Raw genomic sequence first — 15,405 nt, 5'->3', positions numbered from 1 at the left:
CCGCGCGGGTGTCACGTGGAATCGTCTTCAGCTTCAATTCGCAAAAAAAATGCAAATGCGTGGATGCGTTTAAAATGCAAAAAAAAAAAAAAAAAAAAAAGCTTAAATAAGTCTGTGAGACACGCTGGGTCCCGTGGGGCCAGCAGCAGTGTCATCCTGCCCCCAACTCATGCGAAAAAAAAAAATCCTGGTGACCCGGCTACCGTCCAGTCCGTCCGGCTCCAGGCCGTGTGTATTACCAGGCTATGTGTAAGTATTAGCAGGCCGTGTGTAAGTATTACCAGGCCGTGTGTCAGTATTACCAGGCCGTGTGTCAGTATTACCAGGCCGTGTGTCAGTATTACCAGGCCGTGTGTAAGTATTACCAGGCCGTGTGTATTACAGATTTGTCTAAAAGGCCTGACTACTGTACAATATCTCATTTCCTCCCCGGTATTGACATTTATTTTTGGTTTCTGAAAAAGCCTGACAGCAAAGCTATCACTAACTCCAGCCTGTGCTAGGCGATTATAATTATATTACCAGGGTCAGGGGCACAATTTAACGTTGTTCAGCCTTGTCTCGTTCATCGCCTTATATTCCCATCGGGTTTCATTCCTGGTGTCGAACTCCCTCCCAGCCAATCAGCAGCAACCTACTGTTCAGGGCACCAATCGAACCGAACGAATCGTTTGGGTCGCAGTCATCCGTAGACGTCGCGGTTGCTCTAACTGGGGCTGGCTCTCCTGGAGAGAGAACGCGGTGTGGTTTGGAGCGTGGAGGACGGCCACCGGGCTCGCAAACGGCTGCTTCGGAAGAGCGAATGTATTTAAGCGGCAGGTGGGAAATGGAGCCGTGGCAACAAAAATTAAATATATTAATTTCAGCCGTCAAATCCGGATGGGAGAAACGGACGATGTTTTCCAGGGCGATGCCGTCTTTCCACCTCGTCCAGCCCTTCGGTGCGGCGGCGACCGAGGAGAGTCCTGTGCCGCTGCGTGCCTCTTGCACTGAGTGATCCTTGAATTCCAGGGTCGAAGGTCATGGGGGGGGGGGGGGGCGGGGTTACTTGGCCAATTCCTTGGGGTTCGAGATGCCTCGCACCCATTCATCATTTGCAGTGCACTTGAAACTCACAAGGTGATTAAGATTTTCCAGGGGTGAGACCCCACACACCCAAAGGCAATGCATCCGTAAATAAAAACAAAAATGGAAAAAAACATTTCCTGCCTTTTTTAATGTCAAGCCATGGTGTTTAGACAGATTTATTGATGCAGTGGCTGGCCAGAACCCATTCCTAACTTACTAACATTCCTGCTCTAGACAGGCTTAGACTTGAAATTCTCCGTTTATCTGAACACTTCACCTGTTTATCACTTCACCGCTTGAGTTCTATTTTGAAAAGTATGTGGACGCCCCTTCTAATTAGTGGTTTCAGCTATTTCAGCCACACCCATTGCTAGCAGGTGCGTAAAATCAAGCATACAGCCATGCAATCTCCGTTGACAAACATAGGCAGTAGAAGTAGGGTCGTACTGAAGAGCTCAGGGACGTTCAACGTGGCGCTGTCATAGGATGCCACCTTTCCAACAAGTCAGTTTGTCAACTGTAAGTGCCATTATTGTGAAGTGTAAACCTACAGGGGCAGCAACAGCTCAGCAATGAAACGGCGGGCCGCACGAGCTCACAGAACTGGACCGCTGAGTGCTGAAGCGTGTTGCGTGTAAAAAATCATCTGCCCTCGCTTGCACTCACCAAGGGGTTCCAAACTACCCCTGGAAACAACGTCAGCGCAGGAACTGCTCTTCAGGAGCTTCATGAAATGGGTTTCCATGGCCGAGCAGCCAAGCGCTAAGCCTAAGACCTCCGTGCGCAATGCTATCTGGTGACTGTTAATGCACTGCTGACTGTTACCTGTGTCAGTTTCTCCCTTGTGGTTTTTTTCTGTCTTGTGTCTGAAATCCTGCATCAGAATGAATGATCATTAAATAACTAACTGAACTGGTTCACAAACTTCAGGGGTATTAATGTTAATTTGCTTTACAGGTGTCATCACACCAGAGGTGGCATCTTTATGCCAGATAAGTAAATCACACTTCGTAAAACCCAGTCACACATTGATAAAAAAAAACATCCCAAAACAATATGACTGTATATATATTTTTTATTTGATTAAAACAACCTTTGATTTTTTAAATATCTATCTCACAGTCAGTCATAGAGACCTCTGGAGTTTCTGTTTAACTCTAACCATAGATATTTACCATAGATATTTACCCCATATGATAAAGGTTTGAGTCGGGGAGACAGTGCCTTCACTTTTAGCCATTACAGTATAATAACAAATTGCAGCGCCACCATAGAAAGTATATACTCCTGAGTCCAAGCAGAAAAAGTTTTTTTTAAAACAGGAATAAAAAAATAAAAAAAATATAAGAAATTAAATTTGAAACAGGAACCAAATAAGAGATAGTTTGAATTGACCATTATCTAAATGTTGACATGTTTTTGTCATGTTTTACAGTGGATGTTCCCTCTAAGAAAAATGTTAACGCAATGCAAACACAACACAATACAGTGGTTGATATGACTGCCCTTTGATCCGTCAACTACATTTACATGCACTAGTGTGTCAGACATGGGACAAAAGGCACGTGACATAGGAAGATAGAAGCTCATCGATTCACCCTAGCCCAGGGATCCGCAGCTCATGGTCCTCGAGGGCCGAGAACGGCTGGTTTTCCACCCTCCCTGTCCCGCACTCGAAACGCACCACTTCACACAGCAGATTCTCTCTTCGCTGGGGCATCTGACCCTAACTCCGTTGTACCCTGTCCACTTCTCACCCGCCTCTCAAAATCGAACGCGTTCTCTGGGCTAGTCACCTGCACGAACCCTGGAGACAACCCAGCTGGACCTGCCAGTAATATCTGCTGAGGGCTGACTGGGCTCCCCAGAACCTGGCCCGCCGCGCCCTCTCTCTCCACCAGCAGGATGTTCTGGGACCCGTAGACGGTGCCCCTCGGTAGGGTACCTGGTTGGATCCACAGCCGACCCCCCTGCAGCACCTGCCCCGCGCCCACCTGGCTGTCCACCAGCACCACGTTCTCCCCGGGGTCTGCGCCGTGCCGCTCGCCCCTCTGCACGAACGCGATGTTCTCCGACCCGTTCGGCTCGCTCAGGCCCAGCGGGCTCCCGTGCAGGACCCGGTCCTCCAGGAGCACGATGTTCTGTCCCATTTGGACCAAGCCTGGGCCGGCACCGGCCCGGTGCAGCTCGTGGCTCGAGCCCGCGTTCGTCACCAGCACCAGGCCCTCGCCCATGGCGAAGCCCCCCGGCGGCACCCCGACCGGCACGCCCGGACCCGCCACCACCCTGCCCTCCTGCACGACCACCTTCTCCGCCGCGGGGGCGTCGCTCATCACGTACAGGCCCTGCAGGGTGTCGGGGACCAGCACCGTCTGCTGGACCTGCGGGCGAACCACGTACTGAGTCTGAGCGACGGGAGCGGCCGCCAAGTACACGGGCTGCGGGATCACGAAGGCCTGGTCCTGCAGCACCACCTCCTCGTGGACCAGCCTCCTTGTGCAGGCCGAGGACGCCGCCACGTTGACCTTCTCCGCGTTGACCTTCTCCACGTTGACCTTCTCCGCGTTGACCTTCTCCACGTTGACCTTCTCCAGGTTGACCTTCTCCATGTTGACCTTCGCCAGGTCGACCATGGCCAGGTTGACCTTCTCCACGCTGACTCCCTCCGCCCGGCTGGGCGGCGGCGTTCTGATCGCCGCGACGGCGGCGACGCTGGCGGTCGTCACCTCGGACGCGGCTTCCTGACGTCTACAGATCTGCGCCAGGGTCCTGAACTTGGAGTCCAGGCCGTCCAGGAAGTCCAGGCTGCGGTCCACTTCCTGCTCGCTGCAGCTGCTCACGGACCCTGCCGATGAGCTCTGGCCTTCGTACTCATAAGCCCGCAGGCTGTCCTCGCATTCAGCTCTACGGCTAGCTTTCTGCCATGCAGACGCAGGAAGACAATATATTAGTCCACACCAGTGTATTCACTTAATATTATAATAGTGTAACGTATTCTAAGAATATACTGTATGCAACTGTCAACTGGTCGGTTCAGCCAAATTAAAATGGCGCATCAAGCGCATCGCTCACCTTCGAGTAGTACTCTTGCAGATACGCGCGCGGAAGGGCGTCTTCCTCGTCGGCTCCGCACCCCGAAAACAGTTCCGTTTGGAGCGTTCTGCGCTGAACTTCGTGCAGAGCGCCTCTCGTCGAGGAATCTACGGTCAGGTACCCCGTTCTCACTGAAGATCCCGCGTTCAGGTTCCCCGACCTCACCGAGGATCCCGCGTTCAGGTACCCCGTTCTCGCTGCGGAGACGGCCTTCACGTTCACGGCTCTCACTAAGGTGTCCGCGCTCACGTTGCCCGCTCCCGTTGCGCAAAATGCGGACGCGTTTGCCGCACCGAACACCGGTGCTGCTTGTGATAGTACGGGGACAGCCATCAGAGAGACGTCCTGTTAAGAGACACACACACACACACACACACACACACAAAGAATACACATATTTCATTGATGCATTTAAATGTAATGACAATGACAAAGAAATAGTAAAAATGGAGCAAAAAACAATGTTAAGAGCAGCATATTGAAAGAGCAGGAAACCCTGGCCCTGGAGAATCAGAGATGTTTTTTAGCTCTGGTTTCTGAAACCAGAGGCTTTTGCTCTGGTTTCTGAGCTCCTGGCTGTATAACTGGATAAAATGTAAGGCTTGACGTGCCCATGTGGCAATTACCAATGAGATTTTCAGGCTGTGAAGAACCGTTTGCTTAAAATAATTATTGCTCAAGTCAAGAAGATACAGTAATTAATCACCTTGCTCGTTGACTAGGGTTTGAATGGCCATTCCCCAAATATATGTGTGTGAAAAAAGGCAAACAAAAAGAATGGATGAATGAATAATTCATGGACTGCGTGTCTGCGTACCTTGTCTTCGCCCAAGCCTTCCGTGTGACCTATAATCAGCTGCTCTTTGGCCTCGATGGGCGAGTTCGCAAACTCCTCCACCAGCAGCCCACTCTCAGAGCTGCAAGAAAGCAGCAGCAGGGGCACCACTGTAGCACAGAGAGAGAGAGAGAGGGAGAGAGGGAGGGAGGGGGGGACAGAGAGAGAGAGAGAGAGGGAGGGAGAGGGGGGGGACAGACAGAGAGTGAGTGAGAGAGTGCGTGCGTGTGTGAGTGCGTGTGTGCGTGTGAGTGTTTTGATATTTATTTCTGTTTTAGTGTTTTTATTTGGCCCAGATGTTTTTGTGTGTGTTGAAGGATACTTTATATAATTACAGATGTTTCTGACAGCCTGACGGTTTTAAAATGACTGGTATGGGGTAATCAAGGGTTTGTGATGGAATTAGTAATTATCCCTTTGAAGAACGAATAAATAAACAAACACGTACATCTACTCGGTGCTGGAATTTTACGATGACGTCTAACAAACACCTGAGCGTCATAATAATCTCAGACATCATTGAAGCTGTACTCATAACTCATGACTGTACTCATACTGTACCTGTATTATCTGCTATTGGATTTTGTCCGCTCATGTTGTTTAGCTGTATTGTATGTGCTTTTTATCACAAATGTAGTATGTTTTTAACTATTGCACATACTGTATTATTTTTTATTATTCTAGGATGCCTAACAACACCAGGCAAAGGGACTGCCAATGAAAACTAGCCTTTTGGCTAACTCGGGCACGTTTACATTTGTTGAAATGTTGATTAATGTACATTGACCCTTTTCAAATAAATAAACAGATAAATAAATAAATAAACAAATAAAAAAAATAAAAATAAAATAAAATAAATAAATAAATAAATAAATAAATAAATAAATAAATAAATAAATAAATAAATAAATAAATAAAATAAATAAGCGTACTCACACAGAAGCAGTAAGAGCACGCCCGCGAGGATGCCCAGCACGGGACCTCCAAACGTGCCACGCCTGTTTTTTCGGGCCAGTATGGCAGAGGGCTGCGGCGCCTCCTCAGGTCGGCAGGTCCCGTCGCCGAAACAGTCGCAGGCGACGAGGTCCAGAACCTCGGGCTCGGCGCAGGCGTGGCCCTCTCTGTCCTTTATTTGGAAGGCCACCGCGTACGGGCGGGGCTGTAGGGAGTCCCGGGGTGTCAGAACGACCGTGCTGTCTACAGGAGCGAAGGGAGGCGAGGATTCATTAATTCATTCATTCATTCATTCATTCGTTCATTCATTCAATCATTCATTCATTTATTCATCAGATGCCCTAATCCAGAATTACGCAGTTTATGTGTTTAATCCATCGATTTATACAGCTGGGCTTTTTGCTGAAGCAGCTCAAGTTCCACGCTCAAGAGTACACCAGCAGTGCCCCTCCTGGGAATCGAACCTGCAACCCCTGTGTTACAAACCAGTTGGCTGGCAGTGTAGCACGATGGTTAGAGAACTGGGCTTCTAATTGTTATAGGTTTGAATGGTTGAATTAGTATGAAACACTGAAAAACAAATCAGGGGACAGAATAGCCTACCAGACACCCCAACCAACCCCCTCTCCTCCACACATCCCATCCTACACACCTTCCAAAACAATACAATATTGCTAAGGTAAAATACAATGTTGTTAAGTAAAGCAGCCAGTAACCCCAAGGAAAACAGCCAATAACTTCAGGTAATACAGTCAGTAACCCCAGGTTAGACACGGAGGTGTGTATAAAAAAAAGAAGTTATAGTATGCGTTGTTTTCGTCGTTTTTAACTCATCTGCGATGATATGCCTGCCCGGCAGAACCTCGGCGTACCGTTGTGGGTCCTCATGTCCCATGCGTCTGACGTGCCGTCGCTTAGCAACTGGAAGGTGAAGGGAGGGCCGCTGGGCAGGCCGTCCCTGTCGTGAGCGGTGACGTAGACGGCCTTGTCCCGCGTGCACACGCTCTGGTGGCTGCTGGTCAGCTCGGGACAGTGCTCGTTCACGTCCTCTATGTGAAGCGCGACGGTCCCGGTGGCAGTTCTGGCGGGTAAGTCTGTTGAAAAATAAAGCAACTTTATCAAGAAAAAAAAAAAAAGGTTTTCTCTCGGTTCAGGTAAATCTTGAAAAAGGTGGCCTTTAAAAAAATAAAGGTCACCTTTTTGTATATGGGAACACATATTTTATTTAGGCTGTTGTGGATCCCTCACGAAAATGTAATGCTGGAAATTAAAATGACAAAAATGAAAAAACTGAAATACTGTACTGAAATAATATGGTTGGATTGTTTTTTTTTGCCAAAACTTGCAGTGCATCTGATTTCATTGATTGCACTTGTATTGTTTTACTCACCATCTGTAATGCAGAGTATTTTTGCATAGTATATGCCGTCGACCACATGCTTAGACTCCCGATCGGGTACCCTTGTGAGTTTAATTTCTCCTGTGTCGCTATCCACTGCTAACCAGCTGGCTGGATCAGAGCCCTTTGCGTACCTAGTGTAACAAGGAAGAGGACAGCCTGGTTGGTTGCAGTATTGGTGCAGTTACTCTGAACACAAACATGGTTCAAAAAGTAATTTTCTTAACTGACAGTTCATCACTGAGTCAATGGTTTTGTCATGTGGCTTCTCAGGAGGACAGATGCCCTCATACCCTGATCAGCGATGCTGCAACCCCTAAAAGCAATCTGGGACAGCACGGAAAAGCATCTGCACTACTCCGCACTCTCAAAACAGATGTGTTAAAAAAAAGTTTGTTTTGGTACAATATGTTGTATCCTACATTGCGAGGTTTAAGTCTTTGATGGAGTGTCTGTTGAGAATGCTATTGTAATGGGGGAAGGAGAGCTTGCCGTCGACACTGACGACGGGGGCCGCCAGACAGTGAAACAAAACAAATAACAATAATAATAATGATAATACTGAAAATAATAATAGCTAGGTACAACTAACCTGACATTCTTGGCAATCTTTCCACTGTCTTCATCGACAGCTTGATAGGTGGTAAGCACCATTGGAACCGTGATCTTCTCCTTGTCCTCTGAGACTGTAACTGGCTTCACCGCTGGTACAAACTTGGGACCGTCCGGTAGGTTTTTTACCTTGAGTACAACCGGGTATTTTTTACGACCAGCACTTCCACTGACTCCTCCTGCTCCTCCTCCGGCACCTGCTCCTCCTCCTTCACCGGCTCCTTCACCTCCTCCTGCTCCTTCTCCTTCTCCATAACCAGCTCCTTCGATTTTTCCGTAAGTAAACTGATAAGGTGCTTCGTTATCGACGGCTACTTCCATGTATATCTCGTTTATGTTTTCATAATCCACTGGCTTCAAGAAAAAACAAAAATAAAAATCAACAGCAGTGTAAATGAGCTAAAGATTGTCAGTGCCTTTGGCCAAAACTTTGTGTTTCTAAATTTTTAATTTTCAACGGAGTACCTTGTTTAGCTTTAACACGCCCTCGTTGGTCTTGGGGTCAGTCTCGATGCTGAAGTACCCATCTTCGTTTCCTGAGACTATTTCGTACTTCGCACGCCAGTTGTCCGTGCCCGCTTGGTCACGGTCTGATGCTTTCAATCGCATCACTTCAATGTTGGCTGCATTTTCCTCGATTTCGCCCGCGTACTGAACACAACAGGCAAAAACATCAATGGGAGCAAGCAAACGCTGGGAGAAATTTTGGGCATGATACAATTCCCCCCCGAACCACCCCCCCCCCCCCCGCCGACCCTTTTTCCTACCGAGGTATTATCCAAGACCGGACGGTTGTCATTGATGTCCAGGATCGTAATGATAACCGTCCCAGTTCCCGTCAGGCCCGTTGCTGAGCCACCCATGTCAGTGGCTTTTACGGTCAACATGTAGGTCTGTTGTGTCTGTAAAATAAAAAGTTCATAACATTAAATAAAAAAATAGTTCAGTCCGTTGGTTTCAGGTTAAAATTTCATGGTTTTCGCTCTTACACAAGTAACTATGCGCGGATGCTTATGTAGGCCCTAATTAGGCTATAGGCCAATAGTTTGACATATTTACCAGCTCTGCTCATTACGGTATTTTTGCTGAATATATTTTATGGTTGTCTATTTTGGGACATGTACAGCTGGGAATACATTTACATGATTGATTGATTGGTTGGTTGAAACAGAAAATATAAATACTGTAAGTGCACACACAGTCCTCCAGGCTTGTGCCTGACACAAATGATTATCATTTCCAGATATCTACATTTAGATACAGTCAGATCCATCAGCTTAATAAAAAAATATCTGGCATGGGAATGACTCTTGTGTCTAGGCCTAATGCTAATCACAGAGGCTGTTTCCGGATCGGGGTCAAATCCATTTCAGTTCTCTCGATTCCAGAAATGGTAAATGGTAAATGGACTGCATTTATATAGCGCTTTTATCCAAAGCGCTTTACAATTGACGCCTCTCATCCACCAGAGCAGTTAGGGGTTAGGTGTCTTGCTCAGGGACACTTCGACACGCCCAGTGCGTGGATCGAACCGGCAACCCTCCGACTGCCAGAAAACTGCTCTTACCTCCTGAGCTATGTCGCACCCCAGAAAGGAATTTAAATTCATTTCACGAATAGAAAAATCCCCACCCAACATCAACAGGAATTTTGCAATTAAATAACTGAATTTCATTTCCACATCTGAAATGATATAGCTCCCACCCCTGGCTATTTCCAGAATGGCAAGGCTTTAGAAACGTAGCCAAGCATACCTCTCGGTCAAGGGTGGGCTCTTTGACCTTAATTTGCCCGGTTTTTGGCTCCACGTAGAACATCATCTTGGATTTTGGTACTTGCTTAATAATTTCATATCGAAGATCCGTGTGAGGGGTGCCGGCCTGGTCAGCATCTGTGGCACGTACTTGTGCCGCTAACGTACCTGGGAGTTTAGGAGAGCAAACAGGCACAGATACATTTCACGCATTCAAATTTATATTTGTTTTTTTTCCACAGGTTATGAACTTGGAATTCAACGGTTAGTTAATGGTGCGGACTGCAGTCATGTTTTACCTGTGATAGAATGACAGGCAAATAGGTTTCAATGTCAAGGGTGGCAGTCGGACAGAAAAAAAAAAAAAAAAAGATCAGTAAGCTTAATGAGATACAACGCGTAGCCTTTGGCAATCAATTTTTCCTCTGGTTATCTAGGTCTATATCATAAATCAACAAAATATGAAACGGTATTATCTTACCTCGTTGCTTGCACGCATTTTCTAAACATTTCATTTTATTAATGGGATGCATTAACCTGAGGAATTTATCAATATTAAACACTATATTCGTATGACTACTTTTGTGTTGCTTTTAACAAATTTGTGCCAGAGTTACTACTTCTGTGTTACAAATATTTCATTCATGTGATGTGATAGAAAGGGAGACTAGGTAGCTCACACTTTTGAAAGTAACACAAAACGTGTTGTCCTTCACCAGACATGGATGCGTGCTGAGCACATTATGGGTTGTTTTTAGCACATGTTTTGAGAGTTTTCAGACCTCTGCCGTATTGCTGGATACAAATACAACTAAGTTTACCATGCCTGGAAGCGTACAAAAGAACAAACAAAAGTAATAAAAATACAAATTGTAGCACATCACACACCTATTGGACTTGACTCATGGACAGAACCATCAGGCAAGCCTGATTTGAAAAATACAGGCGCGTTGTCATTTACGTCAGTAACGACAATTTTTATGGTGAGATAGTCTTCTGCTAATGTCAAGTTCCTTAGAAATCGTGCAGAGGCAGATAGCTGCAAAGAGAATGAAAGGATAAATGAACCAACGTTCTGTAAGATGGTGTATGGACAATGAATTTTGTGCATTCTTTAAAAATCCAAATCTAAAACTTAAACTTACTGTGTAGTTTGCAATGGCTTCTCTGTCCAAAATTCCAGTAATTCTGACAAAGCCGCTTGTTTGGTTAAGGATGAACAAGTTCACTGGCGGCAGGTCAGCACCAGGCCCATGCAAGTCGTAGATCAACTTCTCAGTCGGCTCCGCTTTGTCAGATCTTATCTTAAAAAAAAAACCAAAAACAAACCAACATAAACATTTTGTTGTTGTTACGCATATTTTTAAATGCAGCTTTTCGTATTTGAATGACGTTTTTTTTCAAACGAAAAATTATCACCTTGGCAATGAACGCCTTCCTCGTGTAATCCTTGTTTTCTACCAGGTGTGGTGGAGGAATGACCCACTCTCTCTTTGTCCTCGCTCGCCCATGCCTCCCGCCGTTCGCGTCTTCCTGCACGACCTTTAAAGTGCAAGAACAGATTGCGTCTGTCTCGAGGGGCTGCCTGGTGGCGCAGCCTGTTAAGGCACCGTTGTACTGTCAGGATGGCCGACCCCACAGTTTGATATCAAAGCCATGCCACAGGGGTGATGGACCATTGGTTCTAGAATTGCCTATCCAGTTTGAATGGCATTGGCTGCAGCCAATTTTATGGCTGTTATTGTTGTGTAAACGTCCCTGAATGTGCCATATGTTTGCATTTGTGTAGTTCTTCACTAACACACTCATAATGGGGAGAATGAACTTGCTTTCATACTGCAGAAATTCAGCACACTGCTCACGTATCCAAACAGCAGTGGAATCAATAGACAAAAATTATTCCAGTGTCAAGTTAACTCTAATAGGGGAAATACACTGTATTGGAGGCAAATATATTCTATTAGATTTTATGACTGGTGGCATGTTTATTCACTCATACAATGGCTGCATTCATACTGCCATTTACAGACTCTCACCGGCCACTAATTTTGTGTTTCTTTTGATATTTTCATTAAAGTAAATTATTTTGTTATTCTTTCAAACGGCGTCTCTTGGAATCATGTTTTCTGGCTTTGAGCTGGTCGATTCACGGTGTGCTGGGACGTTGTGGATTTAATAAAAGAATTTCAGCCTGTATGGAGTTTCTTATCGTTTTTTATTTAACGTATTATACTGGTTCAGTTTGTTTAAAAAAACAAAAAGAGCCGTTCTGTTCTAATACTAACATTGGATTTTCTGTTAATAATAATAATAATAATAATAATAATAATAATAATAATAATAATAATAATAATAATTATAATAATAATAATAATAATAATAATTATAATAATAATATAATAATAATAATAATAATAACTTTATTAGTATAGCACATTTCATACAGATTGCAGCTCAAAGTGCTTAACAGGAAAAATAAAAACAAAAGGCAAAAACAGGGAAAAGCACAGCAATCATAATCAGTTATATGGGTTTAAAACATCGAAGAATAAAACAGTGTATATTGAAATGGAAACATGAATAAAATAAAATATTTATGGTGTCAAAGTTATGAATAGCAGTCACTCTAAATGTATGCAGCAACTACTGTGCTGTGGCAGAGGGTTTAGCCTGTACATGCAGGTTGGATGTCCCACACCCTTAATCCTAAAACTCAGAAGAATCATTAAACTCTAAAAGATAATGATTTATCCTGCAGACAGGCACTTGAATGATTATAACAAGATTCCATGTGATTCTTTTAAAAGTTAACGTCTATTGATCCAAGTAAATCTACTGGTGCTGATTGTCTTGACCCGAGATTGCTTTTTTCGACTCTTCCCATTGTGGCTTTCCTGTTGGCTCACATTTCCAACCTGGATATTGTTGAGTAAAGTATTCCTAAAGTCTGGAAATTAACACGTGACTCTCCTTCGGAAAAGTGGAGAAATTAGTGACCCAAATAACTACCACCCAATCCCCAAGATTTCTTGCGCAACCAAAATTTTTGAGAAATTGGTTAATGGCCAAGTTCACTCATATTTGTTTTCTTAATGTCAGTCTGGCTTTAGAACTGGAAACAGTGCTCTGACAGCAGTGTACAAAGTGGTCAATTATATCATTACATTTAAACTTTTGCTTAACCCATCCAAGACAAAAAAAACAAAACAAAAAAAAACACACAGCCCAGTTCTATAAGTATTGAGACATCTGGTTAAATGAAGATTTATCTTTCAAAACACATGTTTAATAACTGGTGCAAAAGTTTCTACAGGAACAAAACCTGTTTAACAAGAGCCTCTAGATTAGATAATTGTGCCAGCAGAATTTTTATCAGTGGTTGGATTATGCAGAAGTAATTTAAACGCATGCATCTGTGAGCACCCTCAAGCCACTCAACCCAGTGTGTCATAGTGCACTCAGTTTTATAACTGGCTGTAGCTTTAGAGCACATTGCTGTACATTGTCCCCATCCCTGCACTTCTTGGTAATTTGTATTTGTCCTAATACTGTAGCTTATTCTTCTGCCTAGTTGGCTTTGCAGATGTTAGACCAGAATAGTGTTCATTGTTCTCGGCTAGAAATAGCTGTACAAAATAAGTAATTGTACCTTACTGAACCCGTGTTCAGCAGTTGTCTACGACCATGAAATGCACTTTTTTGTACGTCGCTTTGGATAAAAGCGTCTGCCAAATGAATGTAATGTAATGTAATGTAATTGTCGACTTGAACTCACATGTAGGGGTCGGAGAGAACACCACTGCCTTATGTTCGTTTACAAAGCAGTGTTAGATAAGCTGCCATCTTATATCCGTTCCGTTTTTCAGTTTAGATTTATTGGACAGCGTAGGCGCCCTCTGGAATCCGCCTATGAACGCAAAATTAGGACGGGCAGCATTTACCATCTGTGTGCCTTTTAAATGGAATTAGCCACAAGCTACCCTCAGACTGATAAGTGTGGGACGGGTTCAGGCTTGTTTTTCGGGAAAATTGTACTTGCTATTCACAATGTATTTGTTATTTTTATTTGTACATTTTCATCTTGTTTACTTTATTTGTGTGATATTCAGATTTATTGTTTGGGAGAGCTTTGCTCTCAGCTGGCCTCTGCCTGGTTATGAATAAAGGGCTAGATCTGTCTGTCCTGATTATAAATAAAAGTTTCTGTAAGTGCTTTCAATAGTATTTAATAGTGTATTATTTTTGTGAAATATCACGAAATGACCTTGAATGGCCTGGTGGGGGTTGGGAGGGGGTCACACCCATATAAACACTGCACTAAAAGCAGGTTATATTAAAAACCTATTTTTGCAGCAGCAGGCTGCATATAGATTTTGGGCTGTCAAGATGATTCATACACACAACGCTGTGTATGAATCAACAACCACATAACCCCCCGCCCCCCCCCCCACTCCAATAATTACTATGAAAAAAAATAGAATTTACACAAACAAGAGAGGCTCGTCTTGTGCCAGACCTGAAACAACTGTTATTTAACTGCAAAATCAATATATATATGTATATATATATATATTTAAAGTTTACAGAGATTTTTTTTTTTTACATCATAACTATTGCAGCAGCACAGAAGAGTCTTCCTCACTCACCATTATCACGAACAGCAGAAGTAAGCAGTTTCCTAGACAGGCAACCCGAGCCATCGTTAGCCTCCGTCGTTAGCCTCCGAATGATCAGCTTTCTTCTCAGCTGTATGTCAGCACACCTCCGATTGCAAAATGAAACACAATAACAATGGCACGACCTTGATTAGATGCAACCACAGAACCTGGAGTTGGTTGAGGCGGTTTGTGTTTGTGAGTCACACCCACACTGTATATTTATTTATTGGGATGGCAGGTATGCCAAGTGACTTGAAAGAATTGAGGAAATATTGGGTAGCATTGCTTTGGAATACATCTTATTTAATTTCGGTGATGCAGGATAGCCTATATATTGTTTGTAGTACCGTAACTTGGGGCCATTTTGATATCAATACTTTTAATCGCAGGCCTGGATTTTGGGAGTCTGAATGAGTGAGTTACAGATGGTGTATGTCTTGCATGTGTGAGTAACTTGCCATTTTTGTACGTTGAAAACGTGTTTTTTATGAGATGTATACAAACTCTACTCCCGCCCAAAGCCTTTCATGTTGTGCACTAGCACAGAAAAGGTTATCGTATCACACACCAAAAACTGACAATCCACTCATGTGCAATATCACTGTATAATGTATACTTAACTGTGCATTGTTTGTCTACTTATTTATTATGTCTTGCTGTCTGTTTACTTATTTTATTGTATGTCTTTTTACTTATTTATATCATACCTATTATATTTTTACTGATGCTCCTTGCTATTGCGCTATCCCCTTTGCTGCTGTAACACTGCAAATCCCTGCTGTGGGATTAATAAAGGATTATCTTATTTTATTTTATACGATAGGTGAGTTACAGGTGAATTACAGTGAAATTTCCGGAAGGAAGAGTCACCGTGTCTCAGGCCCGGGTGATCAGAAGGCCTCCCTGATTGGCTGTGTACCGCCACTCCTGATAGGCCATTCAACAGGCCGTACGTGTCCAACGGTTTCACACCATATTCTGGAATTTCGTTTTTGGATTTATTTCACTGACTAATTTCAGCATCGAACAGGTT

General features: G+C 44.1%; 1 protein-coding gene across 1 annotated transcript; it reads right to left on the bottom strand.

Moving 5' to 3' along the window:
• Window positions 1–2,107: 2,107 nt before the first annotated feature.
• Window positions 2,108–14,502, bottom strand: LOC135253949 (desmoglein-2.1-like). Its single transcript, XM_064333820.1, has 14 exons — window positions 14,361–14,502; window positions 11,134–11,256; window positions 10,860–11,018; window positions 10,603–10,753; window positions 9,716–9,882; window positions 8,729–8,863; window positions 8,427–8,612; window positions 7,942–8,315; window positions 7,341–7,483; window positions 6,823–7,044; window positions 5,933–6,193; window positions 4,979–5,106; window positions 4,141–4,506; window positions 2,108–3,986 (listed from the first exon to the last, which is right to left on the bottom strand). Exons 1-14 carry the CDS (start codon window positions 14,412–14,414, stop codon window positions 2,757–2,759), a joined length of 3,699 nt encoding a protein of 1,232 aa, XP_064189890.1. The 5' UTR covers window positions 14,415–14,502; the 3' UTR covers window positions 2,108–2,756.
• Window positions 14,503–15,405: the final 903 nt, after the last annotated feature.

The sequence above is a fragment of the Anguilla rostrata genome, chromosome 4, assembly GCF_018555375.3.
Source record: "Anguilla rostrata isolate EN2019 chromosome 4, ASM1855537v3, whole genome shotgun sequence".
In the NCBI taxonomy this organism is placed as follows: domain Eukaryota; kingdom Metazoa; phylum Chordata; class Actinopteri; order Anguilliformes; family Anguillidae; genus Anguilla; species Anguilla rostrata.
This window is presented reverse-complemented; position numbering and strand designations above follow the sequence as displayed.